This window comes from Salvia miltiorrhiza, chromosome 5 (genome assembly GCF_028751815.1).
Source record: "Salvia miltiorrhiza cultivar Shanhuang (shh) chromosome 5, IMPLAD_Smil_shh, whole genome shotgun sequence".
Classification (NCBI taxonomy): Eukaryota; Viridiplantae; Streptophyta; class Magnoliopsida; order Lamiales; family Lamiaceae; genus Salvia; species Salvia miltiorrhiza.
In genome coordinates this window covers 19,859,137-19,875,496 of record NC_080391.1, presented here as the reverse complement: position 1 = coordinate 19,875,496, position 16,360 = coordinate 19,859,137, and the positions used below count along the sequence as shown (strand labels likewise).

At 38.3% G+C, this 16,360-nt stretch overlaps 2 protein-coding genes across 2 annotated transcripts; one reads left to right on the top strand and one right to left on the bottom strand.

Moving 5' to 3' along the window:
• Positions 1-9,449: 9,449 nt before the first annotated feature.
• On the top strand, positions 9,450-13,082 carry LOC130986606 (zingipain-2). The gene is made up of 5 exons (XM_057910062.1): positions 9,450-10,194; positions 11,482-11,717; positions 11,800-11,940; positions 12,018-12,449; positions 12,809-13,082. The coding sequence occupies exons 1-5, from the start codon at positions 9,741-9,743 to the stop codon at positions 12,866-12,868; spliced, it is 1,323 nt and encodes a 440-aa protein (XP_057766045.1). The 5' UTR covers positions 9,450-9,740; the 3' UTR covers positions 12,869-13,082.
• Positions 13,083-14,455: 1,373 nt separating this feature from the next.
• LOC130986607 (uncharacterized) lies at positions 14,456-15,705 on the bottom strand. The gene has a single exon (XM_057910063.1). It carries the CDS (start codon positions 15,363-15,365, stop codon positions 14,529-14,531), a length of 837 nt encoding a protein of 278 aa, XP_057766046.1. The 5' UTR covers positions 15,366-15,705; the 3' UTR covers positions 14,456-14,528.
• Positions 15,706-16,360: the final 655 nt, after the last annotated feature.

The window sequence follows — 16,360 nt, the reverse complement described above, 5'->3', positions numbered from 1 at the left end:
TACACTCAATATGAAATAAAATATCAGTAAAAGCAGCAGCTCAAACAGGTCCTCTACGTCTTCAAATAGGACTCTTAAGATGATACTTGCGGTACAGATTAGGGTTCTCTGAAACCCTAGGTCGAAAGACTCCAACACCATATGAAGATTCGATTGTTATATATCTGTAAATAGGCTCAAGTATATCTCCAATATTATCTTCAAAACCTGCAATAAAAGGCTGCTTAGGTGTCTTCATAAAATTTGTAATATTTGAAGTAACTCATTGAACAACAGTTCTAATCCAGACATGTAGAACTCATGAAGACACTCGTGTTAGTCTACACAATGACAAACACCTAGGAGGTGATTGATATGATGGAATGGAGGTGGGAATGGAATGGTGATTCCTACCTTCATTCCATTCATTTGCTTGGTATATTTTTTTGGTAGGAATCATCATTCCATTTGGAATCACTATTCTTTCCACGTACCATGGTATTAGCCATTCCATTCCATTTTTAATCCTTCTAAATTTAAGTTTTGACATGTATATTTGTATGAAACATGCATCATCATCATCATCATCATCATCATCATCATCATCATTATTATTATTATTATTATTATTATTATTATTATTATTATTATTATTATTATTATTCAATTTTTTACTTAAAATATAAAAAATATTTTTTTTGAATAAAAATATTTTTAGAAAAAAAAGATATTATCAACTTTATATAACCAATAGTCTAATATATGGATTGGAATTGATGCAACACATTACACAATCATATATATGGATTGAAGTTAATAAAATAAAATAATTTCATTTCATTCCTAAACTTTATTTCTAGCTACCAATTATAGGAATTGAATTAAACAAAGAATCACAATTCCATTCTTTAGGTTTTCCTTGTGCATACCAAGCATATGAATCACCTAAGGTTTGTCATTCTTTTCCCACCCTTATTCCATTCTTACTTCCATTCCATTCCACCCTTATTCCATTCCATCATATCAATCACCTCCCTAGAATATGAAAATACTCTAACAACCTTCCCCTTTGTCATTGGTGTAGACAAAACCAAATTCTGCTCAACACATGAATACACATGCATAAAACAAATAGAAAACTCATGTTGGGAACTTAATGAAATATCCTAATCCTTGTTTTGATGATACCAAAATCAATAGGTTTCTTTTGTAATAGACTAGAACTGCTCGAACTCAAGTGTTAGAGTTCTTTTTCTAGTATAGTTGCTGTTATGAAGACTGAAGACTGAAGAACGAAGGACTGAAGACTGAAGACTGAAGACTGAAGAACGAAGGACTGAAGACTGAAGAACGAAGGGCTGAAGACTGAAGTTGCCGACTGAAGCATCAGTCGAAGAATCAGTTTTGACTGATTACTTAATGCGTGCCATGTGGAATCAGCGGACTGATACTAAAGTCAAGTATCAGTTAAACAATCTTCCTCGGACTGAACCTCCAACGTTCAAAAGGAAGCCACGCACTCCAGAAGTACAGCCGCATTAAATGCAGAGATCTCAGGATCGTCCTTTCTCTGCAGAGGTCATTCCTCTTTGGTGATTACCTTTTCAGAGATGTCGCATCTCCTACTCTTCAAGATAGTCGTTCTCACCAAACAAGGAACCTCGAAGATTGAAGCCTCAGCCCAAGTTCAAATTACTCTATAACGGAAGAAATCTTGAGGACCTTCTCCGCCAACGGATCTATTCAAGACTTCTCCTATAAATAGCGTTCGAGGATCACTTCAATCTTAACCGATTCAACAACATAAGCTGAAACTCTACCAAAATTATTTCTCAGCCAAAGCCCAGACTCTCCAAAGTTTGAATCGAAGAAGAGAATCCCAAAGCCAAAAATCAGTCACAAAACCTAGGTCAAACTAACTGCAAAGAACTTGTTCTTTGAAGTTTAGTTGGCAAGTTTTCAAACCTCCATTCAACCGACTGAATCGAGTGTTTGTGTTGTAAAGGAGTTCAGAAAGGCGTTCCGTCTCCGTGAGATCCTAGTGCCCAATGCGTGCTAGGAGTGAGAAATCCAACAAGGTGTGTTGGTACTGAAGATTGAATTTTCAGTTGTTTCGGTTGTGTGCACCCGTAAGCACATGTTCAAGTTTGCAGTGCACCAGTAAGCACTTGCCGAGTGAAGTTGTTAGTCTGATCAACCGACCGTGGATGTAGGAAGTGTTTTCCGAACCACGTAAAAATCTCTGTGTTATTTACAGCTTTCAGTATTTACTTTCTTACTTGTGCTCTTCCTTTCGTAAACTGAAAACTGATTAATTGCAAAGAGAAACTTAAGACTAACAACGTGTTCAACTCACAGGCTATTGCGAAATAAAAGTTTTCCGCTGCGTGTGTTATCAGTCTGACTGATCTATCTTCTGATAGTCAGTAAGATTTATAACATCTCTGTTTATCAAACTCGACTGAAGTCTTACATGCATTAGTTAAGTTCTTTTGACTTAACTGATAACTCCTTACTGAAGAGCATTCCGTATCAGTCGTCAACCCTGTTTTGGTCAAAACTCTTTTCAGTAAACAGGTGTCTGAGTTTCTGTTTGAAGTTTTGTTTTGATCTCTTGTAAAGATCGAAAATAGCCTATAGGTGTATTTCCCTCCCCCCCCATACACCTATTCGAGACCCTCCGGACCTAACAACTCCCCCTTAATATGGACTTCTGCTCCCCCTCACTTAGACGAACTCAACCATCCACCATTGCCCCACCAAAATCTACAACACAAACTCAAGAATAACCAACAACATAACCAAACAATAACCAACATCATACTAACATCATACTCCCCCTTTTTGTCGAATTGGCAATGGCAAGGGGCTGAGTACATCAAGCATTAGGATCCCCTCCATCATTGGAGCCAGCAACAACATCTGAAAGAGACCTTTCTCTAACCAGAAACACTAACTCATGCTCAAGTTCCTGAATAATGCGAGTGAACTGGACAAGTAGCACAACTTCAGGAGGAGGGGAACCATCGATGATATTAACTATTTCCTAAGCTATTCGAACTTCTGGAGAGTTTCCACCAACTTCTTTCACAAGAAGATCTTCATTGAAAAGCCTTTTGCTAATAATAATCTTCTTTGATATGGGAGCAAAAAAATATGCTAGAATAGTGACGTTTACTTAGCTAGACAGAATGCAGAGATCATAAGAAAACCATTAAATAATAACCTGCCCAATCTGAGAGATAATAAACGACCTATACTGATAGATATTAATCGGCCCACTTTAGCAACACATGAATGAACAGTGGCCCAATGAGAAAAGTCCTTAACTGGCTTGACTTTACTTAAAGTATCTGTGAATGTTATAACATTTGAAATCTCCATAAAGTTGGAACATCTAAGGAGACTTCTGCTGAAGCACGAATATAAACTGGTACTTATACTAGAACACATCAAAAAATAGCAAAGTACCCGTGCTTGACGAACGGGTAGTCATAGGATACAGAGCCAAATTCTTTAATGCCAAGTTTCTGTAAGATTTGTGTAGGCTTTAAAATGCGATTTGTCAGTTGTGACAACATAACGATTATCACTTGAGCGCTTTCCAGTAATGAACTCTTTCTCACAATCCTTCACAATGCACTTATCCTTGTCGAATCTAACACTCATTTTAATATCTCAAAGCTGACTGATGCTTATTAAATTAGCTTTTAATCCATTGACAGGTATAACATTCTTGAGCTTCGGTATACCTGCAACATTTAAAGTTCCTGTTGCAATCACTTTTGCCTTGACATCATCTCCAAAACTAACTGTTTCATCAGCAACCATCTGAATATCCTGAAGATATTTCTCATCTCCTGTCATATGTTTAGAACAACCACTGTCCAGATACCATGAGCGTTGAAATCCGGACCACAATGAATTGTGTACTACATAGCTCATGTGCATCTGTGGTCGATAATTATGAAACTTTCTATTGTTGAACTTCAGATCACCAAGAAAAAATCGACATTTAAGCCTGATGTGTCCACGTCTTCCACAATAATGACATGTAGGAATAAAAGATTTGTTGAAATTCTTCTTTGGCTGAATATTCCTGTATGCTGCCGGTTTATGAGTATTGTAGGGGGCTTTAGGATCTTCTTTTATGGGATGAGTAAATTTCGGCTTGGCAGCATCAGCTTTAGGAGGCTTAGTAGCATCAACTTTAGGAACCCATCATTTTTCCTGAAATCCTAATCCAGACTTGTTTCCTGCATTCTGCTCATTCTCAAGAATTTCATCGAGCTTGTCTGTTCCTGAATTCATCATTTTAATGAGCTTTTGGTCATGCTCCAATTCTCCCACTTTTATTTTCATAGTCTGTTTAAGAACAACAATTTCACTCTTTTGCTTTTCACACAAATCTTTGTACTCATTACGCTATTTGGAAACATCATTGAGTTGTGTTGAAAGAGATTTGTTCAACTCGAGCATAGCCACGCACTTTTTGTACATCATCTCATAATTTTCAGCCAAGTAATTCTCATCAAGTTCCTCATTATCACTGTCAGTCTCTTCAGCAGTTGTTACATTCCCAGCGACAATATTTGAAACTCCTTCAACCTTGGCCGTATAAGCAACATTATCTTCCTCAATGCCTGTGTCAGTTCCAATTTTCAGAGGATCATCATCAAATTCTTCTTCTCTGACCTCATCTGCCTGACTGAAAAAAAAAACTATAGGTTTATCATCGGATTCACTTCCACTATCATTCGTTTCCTCATCACTTTGAGATACATTGAAGGATTTATTATTCTTCTTCTTCAATGTGTTGGCACACTCAGCTTGAATATGACCATACCCATGGCACTCATAACATTGAATCCCTGATCTTGAAGAAGAAGTTTGCTCGTTTTTACCTTGAATGGGTTTCTGACTCATTATATTCTAAAAAACCTTCCGATGACCATTCTTTTTCTTAAAGTGATTGAATGTTTTACCAAATTTTTTGGTAAATGAAGCAAAGGATTCAACCAAGTCGTCAGAATCAAATTTTGACATATCATTTTCATTGTTCTCAGAATCTGTAACAAACTCAATGCTCTTTCTTTTTCCAGTTTTCTCATATCTCAGATTCATCTCAAACGTCCTCAGCGATCCTATAAGTTCCTCCAGCTTCATATTAGTCACGTGTTTGCTTCGTCAATGGCAGTGATTTTATAATCAAATCTCTCTGGTAAGGCACGCATCACCTTTCTCACCAATTTCTTTTCAAAAATGCTCTCACCAAGTGAGAAGCTCTTGTTGGCAATAGCAAGAAGTTTACCATGAAAAATGTTGATGGTCTCATTCTCATCCATCTTTAGTTCATCAAATCTGGTAGCCAATTGCTGAAGTCGTTGTTTATTGACTTTAGAATTTCCTTCATAAGTATTCATCAGAACATCCCAAGCTTCTCTTGTAGTAACGCATATGGATATAAGAGAAAACACATCCATGGTAATAGTATTTTGGATAGAGTTCAGAGCTTTTTGATTAGCATCGGAAGCGGCTAATTCAGTAGTTGTCCATTTACTCCTAGGTTTAGATTTTCCCTCATCGTCACTCGGAGCAGTCCATCCGTCTTCAATGGAGGTCCAGGCATTCTCATCAACAACCGAATGAAGGAGATTATTCGCATTTTCCAGTAAGAATAGTTGCTTCCATCAAGCAGAGGTGGTCTGGAAACTGAACCACCTTCTCTTTGCAACGCCATTAAGCACACGAGCACAGCAGCGGAAAAAACTTGATAGATACTCTAGGGATCGACACTGATAAATTAGGTGAACCTGCTCTGATACCAATTGAAATTGTACCTATCCAATATTCATATATCTCCCACACACAAAGTTAGAACCCGCAGAGAGACTTATGCAGAAACACTTGCAGAAAATATGAAGCACAAGAACACCAAAGTTGGTAACCCAGTTCGATAATAAAACACCTACGTCTAGGGGGCCACATATATACAAAGGACTTACACGCGAAGACTCTTCCTAGCCTCTATATCTTCCCAAACCTCCACAAACGTGAATAATTGAGAGCAAATTAACAATTTACTCCCTAAGCTTGAATGCTACACATTCAACGCTCAAACCCAATAAATAAACTTACTCCAACAGGTTGGAGCAAGGAATCGAATCATCAACACCCCAATGCTTACAATGAAGAAAATAAGTGACAAACTAGAACACACTCACACAAACTATATGCTCTCTACCCTTGTACAAAATTACTCTCAATATGAAATAGAATATTAGTAAAAGCAGCAGCTCAAACCTACGTCTTCAATATATAGCCAAACTATCCAAGTTGTCAGGCTCAAGCAGGACTCTTAAGATGATACTTGCGGTACAAATTAGGGTTCTCTAAAAACCTAGGTCGAAAGACTCCAACACCATCTGAAGATTCGGTTGATATATATCTGTAGATAGGCTCAAATATATCTCCAATATTATCTTCAAAACCCGTAATGAAAGGCTGCTTAGGTGTCTTCATAAAACTTGTAACATTTGAAGCAACTCATTGAACAACAATTCTAATCCAGACATGTAGAACTCATGAAGTCACTCGTACTAGTCTACACAATGCCAAACACCTAGAGTATGAAAATACTCTAACAATATATATATATATATATATATAGGGGTGGCCTAAAATAAAAACACCTCTTTGAATATAAAATAGGAACCATTTTAAGCTCTTAGATCAATAATATCTACGGTTTATTCATAATCTTGTTGGATGAATTCATGGTCCCGAGTTCGAATCTCATAGGTAACAAAAAATTTATTTTTCGCAATTCATACATTTACACATCGAATTCATACGTGTGTTCTACATAGAATTAATACATTTTAAGTGGTTCGTATTCATATATTTTGTTTACCTACATATTTTCCCATAATTTCCATTCAAACTGATTTTGAGCTCGATTGTCTTTAATTAAAGATGATTATTAATGGAGTATAAACATTTGTTAAAAATTGTTACGTTGCTGAAAGTTTATTGGCTCTATATATTTTGCATCATGTTACATTGCAAAAAGCTGAGATATTATTGACTCTAAAACTATCAAACAAATTCATGTATAATGTTTGATGTAAAAGAGGCAAGAAAACAGATTATTAACTAACTCTTTGATTGTATCAACTAAATCACTTCTTTTCAAATTTAGGTGAATTAGTACCAACAGACTAATACCTAAAACTTGAGATGATATATATATTTTTTTAGTAAAGAGATGCTAAGTCATTCTTAAAATGCCTTATCGTCTCACTATTAAACTTTTCTCTTCAACATCAAATAAAAAGTGAACACGAAAAATAAGTTGAACATTTTTTAAATATTCTGAAAGAAAGAAATAGTCCGAGTTGAGGATTTCCAATGTTTTGCAGTCGGGCATGAAAAGTTTTATAATAATACAAAAAAAAAGACTTAACCTCAAAACATGTAAATAAATCAAAAATATATATTTTTTATTAAATTAATTAAATAATTATTACCGTGTATCGTACGAGAGCAAAACTAATTAATTACGGAATAAAATTGAACTTAGTAAAAAAATCAATATTTCCTGCCAATGAAAGTTATAATTTTATTAGAGCACCCACAGTGGGTGACTTGATGGAGGCTACTTGAGTCACCCACTGTATCGGGTCCCCCACTGCAGCAACCGTCGCCTCGAGGCTAGCCCGATTTATCGGGTGAGGCCTGATCTCCTTCAATCCTAATTAAAAAAATTGAATTTTTGAATCAAACGGCTTCATAGCCGTTTTCACCTTTTTTTTTTCTTTTTTTCCCAACGGCTTCATAGCCGTTTATTCAACTTTTTTTTTCTTTCTATAAATACCTCTCCCTCATTTCTTCATTCACACACACAAATAATTTTCTCTTTCAATCTTCCTCTATTTCTCCTTCAATCTTCATCTATTTTCCTTCAAAAAATGGAATGGTTCGATGATACTTCGTCGTCTTCGTCCGACGAGGGAGCGCAGGCGATCATCGATGAGATCCAGGAGCAGAAATAATTGATTGCTCAAATGTACTCCCAAACGGAGTCAGAACGTGTTGTTCATCACCGACAATACGTCTACTGTGATCGTGAGGCTGCCCATTTACGTCTTATGCAAGACTACTTCAATGACAATCCGACGTACGAGCCTACATTTTTTCGACATCGTTTTTGGATGTAGAAGGAGTTGTTCTTGAACATCATCGATGCTGTGCAAGGTGAAGATACTTACTTCCAGATGAGCCATGATGCACGAGGTCGGGACTCTCTCATGCCTTTGCAGAAATGCACGGTGGCTATCCGCCAATTAGCCACCGGCGTCAGTGCGAATACTTTCAACGAGTATCTCAAGGTCGCTGACACGACGGGGCATCTATGCCTCAAGAGGTTCTGCAAGGCTGCCATCTAGTCTTATGGAGCCGAGTATCTTCGACGTTCTACGACGGCGGACACCCAACGCCTTCTTCAGATGCACAAGGAGCGACACGGATTTATCGGGATGCTCAGGAGTCTTGATTGTATCCATTGGGCGTGGAAGAATTACCCAAAGGCGTGACACGACGCATATACACGCGGTGATCAAGGGAAGCCCACCTTAATCTTGGAGGCCGTTGCATCTCATGATTTGTGGATTTGACATGTCTTTTTCGGTGTCACCGATTCGAATAATGACATCAATATTCTGAACCAGTCGCCTCTGTTCTCGGACGTGTTGGATGGAACGGCGGCACCGGTTTGAGGCCAACCGACGCTACTACCAGATGGGCTAATACTTGTGCGACGACATATATCCAGAGTGGCGCTGCTTCGTCAAGAGTCCGCCGATGACGACCAATTCAAAGGATGAGAGGTTCAAGAAGATGCAAGAATCGGCACGGAAGGATGTCGAACGTGCCTTTGGAGTGCTTCAAGCTCGATGGGGAATCATTCGAAGTCCGGCGCGGGGTTGGTACGACGAGCATCTCAAGGACATCATGATGTGTTGCATTATTCTCCACAACATGATTGTGGAGAACGAAGGTGAAAGAGCTACCCATTGGAGAAATGACGAGACAGGACACGGGGCGTCTAGCAGTGACTCGACGGAGAGTGCTCGAGCAACCCCGGTTTGTTTCGAGCAATATGTGCATAGAGATGAACTTCTCCGAGATAGGCAGATGCATGCTCAACTCCAAAATGATTTGATCGAACACGTTTGGGCACGTTTCAGACCTTTAGGGCCGGAATAGTTATTTTAGGATATGTTTTTAAATTTTTAAGATTTATGTAATTTTTTATGTAATTTTTAGGATTTTCAAATTAATGCAATTTAATTTGAAGTAAATTGTGTTATTTAAATTTGTACAATTAAATTTAAATAAAAAATACAAAAATCAAAATTAAAAAAATCAAATAATCTATATTAAGTTACCCCAATATGACCTCATAACTCATTGTGTCCCCTTTTATCAAGTCACCTAATAATAATAAAAACAAACCGCAGCACCACGAGATTCTAAGTGATAATATTGAAGAACACGTAGATATTAAACATCCCAATCCAATTTGACTACTCTTATTCTTGTAAGTTCTTCATTGGTCGCTCTCTTTCCAACAAAATCTGTCTCTTCCAATCGAAGATCCTCATGTTTCTCAACTCCTTTGGCTCACCACACTTTTAGAGGAAATAACATAGTCCAATTTCAACCGAAACTTAGAGAAGGAAGCCAAGAAATTCAGACCCATGTCAAGAATGAGTCGGTTGTTATGGTTATGGTTATGGTCGCTCTCCACTCTTTTTCTATTTATCTCCGAACTACCCACCTGCAATTCTTCATCTATTTCTGACCTCTTTGATGATTGGTGCAAGGAATATGGAAAGACATACGCCTCCCAAGAAGAGAAACAACAAAGACTCAAAGTGTTTCAACATAACTATGAGATTGTTGTTCAACACAACACCAGGGCTAATTCTTCTCACAGGCTCTCACTCAATGCATTTGCAGATCTTAGTAATCATGAATTTAAGGCCAAATATTTGGGACTTTCGCCTTCAGTTAATGATTTACTTATTAGATTGAATAGTAGGGAATCTGCAATCCAACCACCCAATCTTGTCGAAGAATCTGATCTCCCAGCTTCTGTGGATTGGCGAAAGAAAGGGGCTGTCACCGCGGTCAAAGATCAGGGGAGTTGTGGTATGCTGTCTTTTTTTATGCTTATTTGTTAATCTATATGTGTTGCTATCGTAGAAATTTGTGTTATTGATAAACGATAATGCTGTTGTGTATCTTGTGTAGTAGTCGTTTCAATGCATTGATTCTTAACCGTAGGATATGAAGTTTGTTTGCCTTTTTTACCTTTAAAGATGATCTGTTTTGACACTTAAACTATGCATTTGTGTTTTTTTTTTTTTCTTGAAGTCAACAATGATTTTGTGTGTTTGTAGAAGTGAGCAATGGTTTTGTTGTGTTTCTTGAATTGAAATAAACTGAACTGAAGAACCTTTGTTCCTGTGAATTTTCTTGAAATCAACAATGGTTTTGTTGTGTTTCTTCAATTAAAATAGAATGAGGAACCTCTATTTATCGTCTACTGTTTAATGCTATCCATTTTGAATGGTTCAATCGGATCTTCTCCTAATGTTTGCTCAAGAATTTTCCGTTTTGAATGGTTCAATTGGCTTTTCTCCTAATGTTTGCTCAAGAATTTTTCACTTTGTAATCCAGTTATCAAGTAAATTGAGTGAAATTTATGATTCATACACATTGGAGGGGACTATGTAGTTTCGTTTTGCTTTATTATTTGGCTTTCATAGCTTGGAAATGTCTCATATGTCTGCTTTCATACAAGTTATCTGAAGGTCTAATGTGGTTTAGGTCAGTGGAAAAAGAAACTGCTTTCATACAAGTTAATTCTACATTCTTCATTGCTGTTGATGAACTAATTTCTTCATTTTCCTCATCAAGAAGATCTTTTACTAATACTTTAGGTTGCAACTGCAGTTTCATTTGATTAACAAGTAAATGGAGTTTTAATTGTTTGAAATGCATCCGCCATGTTAACCTTTTCAAGGAAAGGTAATGAGATACACTTAAAAGAGAATTCATTTAGTGGAGCTATGTCACCTATTACATATTTACATATTTTGTGGCTACTATATACAACAATATCATATGCTTAGGGAAAACAATAACGAAATTAATCTCATCATAACTGTAACTGGTACAATCTTGAATTGGTTTTACGAAATACGAATAAGATGCTGAGGGAAGGATCTAAATCTAAGTTAATAAAATTTGCTAACAGTCTGTTCAAAAAATATGAACTGGAGAACACTTGTCTTGTGACCATATCTGCTTCTCTTAGCGATATGAATGATGATTCACGTTGGAGCAGTACAACCAAAACTTATCAAACTTATCTTGCTACTGAAATTAGAAAACAAAGGATAGCAACTAACATACTTTGTCTTATCTATAAAGGTGCATGCTGGTCATTCTCAGCCACGGGTGCAGTCGAAGGAATTAATCAGATTAACACGGGATCTCTTGTCAGCCTATCCGAACAAGAACTTATTGACTGTGACAAATCCTATAATGATGGATGTGGTGGAGGGCTCATGGACTACGCGTTCGAATTCATTATAAAGAATAAAGGAATCGACACTGAGGAGGATTACCCATATCGAGGCCGTGATGGAACCTGCAACAAAGATAAAGTAAATCTGCTTATGTTCCCATGTTTTGTGCTACTAGTAAATATTTCTTGTTTCTATAATTATTCTCTTATGTTCATTGCAGCTGAAAAGACATGTTGTAACCATTGATAGCTATGCTGATGTACCCTCAAAGAAGGAGAAGAAGCTACAACAGGCAGTTGCGACTCAGCCTGTCAGTGTCGGTATATGTGGAAGTGACTCAACTTTTCAATTGTACTCAGGGGTTGGTGTTCAGAGCCATTGTCTTGTGTCTTTCTCTTTCTATCTCATCTTTGACTAATATGTGAATGTGAAGTGCAGGGGATATTCAGTGGCCCATGCTCGACCTCTTTGGATCATGCAGTTTTGATTGTGGGCTACGATTCTGAAGATGGTGTGGATTATTGGATTGTGAAGAACTCATGGGGAACTCGATGGGGGATGAACGGCTATATGCATATGCTACGGAATTCAGGGAATGCCGAAGGGGTCTGTGGGATCAACACACTGGCATCGTACCCTATCAAAACGAGCCCAAATCCTCCGCCCTCCCCCTCTCCTGGTCCAACCAAATGCAATCTTTTCACTTACTGTGCGAGTGATGAAACCTGTTGCTGTTCGTGGAGTCTTCTTGGGATATGCTTCAGTTGGAGATGTTGTGAAGCTGAATCTGCTGTTTGCTGCGACGACCATATGCACTGTTGTCCGCCTGATTACCCGACTTGTGACACTACTAGGAATCTCTGTCTCAAGGTTTGTTTTCAACCTCCCCTTCATTTAAAATAATTATAACTTGTTACTGTGGAATCTATCTTAGGTTGATAATACTCCAATCTTTAGTTTGATTTTATCTATAGTATCGAATGCATATAGTAAACTTTCAGGGTATCATGAAGCCCTACTTAAAACCTATACAAGGATTTGTGTATTGAGATCAGCATTGTTCATTGTTCGAGATCTAAAGTTTCTTTACCAAAGTGCTCTGTTTTGAACATTAGCTTTAGTCTTAGGAGTTAAAGTCATTGCTCCCATTACTATGATTCGTGTAGTTACATTAATCCATATACCATTAGTATGATTTTCACATAGTTTAGTCTACTATCCTTGTGCAGAGAATCGGGAATTCTACGTTGTCGAAGCCATTTGGGAAGAGTAGCTTTTCCACAAGTTAGGCAGTGGAGTCCTCTTACAATCAACAAAAAGGCTTATGGCAATCTCATGGAATTTTTTTGTTCTGGGATGGTCAGTTGAGGTAGATTTTGTGTAGCATTGGATTGTTATTTCTGCGTTTATGAATTGATAGCAAATCCCAAAACATAAGTAGAGAAAACACGTTTTGGTTCAGTCAATATTTGATTAAAGAGGGAATTCTGTTGCTTTCTTATATCCCAAATGACTTAACCAATGTTTCTAGGCTTGGATATAATGGAAATCACATTTGGTTTGCCTCGGATGAAAAAAAAAAAAAAAGGTAAAAGCGATCATTGTCAACAATTTACTCTCTCTGAATTACTATAGTCTGTTAAGCTGCATAGTGTTAAGCGATGTTTACTATTGAGGATTAACCTTAATAGAGTACTTATACACTAATCTTTTGTTACTAAATTCGATTAGAAACTTCTTAATGCTCTGAATAGTAAGCACCCTTCAGTATACAAAATCAAGGAAAAGAAAAACAAAACTTGGAAGAAATTAAAATTCAGTGCTGACTGCATAAGGTGTCAACTTAATTCTACATCGGTTGGGTGAATTTTATCTTTTCATTTTTCTATCAGCAAGAAGATTCCATGTTACTTATTATGCATGTTACTATATGATAAACATTTTGGAAATGCATCATCATCTCATCCGACACTTGGTATTTATTACTAAATTTATCCACCGGTGCTATCTGCTTACTGTTAAACAACAATATCATGTGCATAAAATGTTTGGTGTTAGGGACTGATCACAGTAACTGTACGATGATGTCTGATTAGTTTAGTCTTCTCCTTTGACACAACAAATATAATGTCAATAATTTCATGAATCATGATGAAGAATTAGTGTAGTCTGTTAAGTTGCATCCTATCAACTCGGAAGAAACTAAAACTCAGTGCTGGATAATTGAATCCAACTTGAAATGAGATGTCAGCATATATGAAGAGTAACATGCATGATTGTAAGCACTCAAGATTCAAACCCATTGTATCAGATTTGTCATCTCTCCAACTAGAAATCAACATAAAAGCATGGTGCAGCAGGTCAACATTTCTGCCTCGAAAGTTTAAGCAGCAAAATTGCCAAACGAAGAAAGCAATCGCAGAAAAGAACAAATCAGGACATCAATATATATTTGTGTGGAAAAGCAAAACTACAACATCCAAAATTGCTGAGTTTTTGCTCCTCTCTTGTAATAACCAACTACTTGAACAGAACTGAAACGAACAGGTCATTTCTACAATCTTATGGAAACATAAGTGCAAAGTTTTGAACTTGTTTTAACACTACACACATACTCACCACTATTTAGATTCACATTTCACAAATTATTTTTCCTAATCACCAAAGGAAGAAAACTGCATTTGTTTTAGAACAACAAATACTATCAATCTCAACTACAAGTGCTTATCCAACAAATCCTCAATACACTAAACTAAGCATGAATCTAAAATGGTTGAAAGGAGAAGATTGAAAATTAGTGATACTCACACTAAAAAGAGCATTGCCTCGAATCTTGATCAAGAATGTAAGTTATGAAAAAACTGATGGCAAGGAAATATATAAGTGAAATTATGTATTGGATATAAAAAAGTTGAGACAGAGACATTCCCATGAAAATACATTGCATTGCTATGTGGAGGGAAAGACATCCTTAACCGCGGAGGCGGCCGTCAAGTAATTGAGGGTATTCCTGAGCGTCTCCTTCTCTCTCTTGAGCCTCATGGCGGTGTCCTCGAGCTCCAGCAGGGCCTGCTGCTCGCGCGGCGCCCCCTCGAAGGTGCTGCCGACGAAGAAGGAGAAGGGCGTGGGGAAGAGGTTCCGCCTGAGATCCTGCACCTCCTTCTCGGGCTTGCCATTGAGGCGGTTGGAGAGGCGGATGACGTCCTTCATGTAGGTCTCGACCTCGTCGGCGAGGGCGTCGAGGTCCTGGAGCTCGCCGGCGGAGGGGCGGTCCTCCAGCCAGGTGACCTCGGCGACGAGGTAGGGTTTGGTGCGGAGCAATCGGGTGACGCGGAAGCGCTCCTGACCCTTGCAGATCAGGAAGAAGCGGTCGTCCACGAGGCGCTCGTGCTTCACCACCTCGCCCACGCAGCCCACGTCGGCGGTGCCCGTGGAGGCGTCGGTGTAGATCACGCCGAAGCGGAGGTCGGTGTGGAGGAGGGTGTGCATCATCATGCGGTAGCGGAACTCGAAGATTTGGAGGGGGAGGATGGCCCCCGGGAAGAGTACCAAGGGGAGGGGGAAGAGCGGCAGCTCCACCACGTCGTCCGATTTCGGGGAGTTGGTGTGGTGCTTCTCCGGGAACGACGACGCCGAGCACGACACCGAGTGAGGCCGCCGCCGCTGGCGCTGGTGGGGCGGAGAGAGGAAGTTCTGGGCGGGGCGGGGGGCGTAGGAGGGGTTTAAGTGGGGTTTGTGGGAGATTGAGGAGGAAGACGACGACGGAGGGGAATGCAGGAGCGCCATTTCCAGAGAGAGAGAGTGGGGTTTAGGAATGGCAATTAATTGAGTAATTATTGAATGGCATTTGGGAATTGTGGAGGAGAGTGAGAGTGAGAGTGATTAAGGTTTTTGGGGGTGTGGATAAATTGGGGAAGAAGGGGATTTTGTGCTGCCTTGTGGTCTTGGGTTTTACACGTGGATGCGTGTTTATCTCCACCTTATTCACCACGTGCGACCTCACCTCTTTATTTTATTTCCTGGAGATCCATTTCTGTTCTGTGAATTATGAGGAAGTAATCTGTTGGTTTTCTAAGTTATTGTTGTTGCCTTTCGTTTTGTTGGTGGACTGGATGGATGAACGTACGTTACAGTACAATATTATCCAAACACCTCAAATAAATCATTCATTTAAAATTTGAAGTTTATTAAGGTTTTAGAAATGTTTTTTAATTTTCTTGGGAATGAATGGCCTACTAAATAATGAAATGAGCACTCAGAAAAATAAAAATAAAAAATGAAATGAGTAGTCATGAAATCAAATTCGAATTCCATCAATAGGCCTGAGTTGTTTCATTCATAGCCCAGGACATAATATTTATCAAATTATGCATTGTTCAGAGAATACTAATTAATTAAATTTTTAGGTAATGAAGATTTTTATCCAGTCTATGTATTAGTTGGAGAAAATTTAAACAGGTGAACGGCGCTTAATGCCTCGGCAATCCATTTCATTTTCATGTCACTGTTGTTGCGTAGCGAAAAATATCCAAGGAATTTTCATCCTAGTTTGGATGGCTTTATCGGATTAGTAGCATTTATTAAGACTATTACTATAGTTTGAGTTTCTGGTTGGAGAAAAAGCACATCATTGCAATTAATTTGGGCCAAGAAAAATACGGTTATCTCGAATTTAAAAGGCGAGGTCGAACCGAATATTCCATGCGTCATGTTGTGATTAGTTCATGTAAGTATTTCTACTTAAACTGTTTTTTCCTTGAGACACCGGATATTCTCTTCGC

Coding starts and splice junctions, on each gene's coding strand:
- LOC130986607 (XM_057910063.1), bottom strand. CDS start 15,365: ATGGCGCTCCTGCATTCCCCTCCGTCGTCGTCTTCCTCCTCAATCTCC.
- LOC130986606 (XM_057910062.1), top strand. CDS start 9,741: ATGTCAAGAATGAGTCGGTTGTTATGGTTATGGTTATGGTCGCTCTCC. Junction 10,195..11,481: donor CAAAGATCAGGGGAGTTGTG/GTATGCTGTCTT, acceptor TTATCTATAAAG/GTGCATGCTGGTCATTCTCA. Junction 11,941..12,017: donor CTTTTCAATTGTACTCAGGG/GTTGGTGTTCAG, acceptor TGTGAAGTGCAG/GGGATATTCAGTGGCCCATG.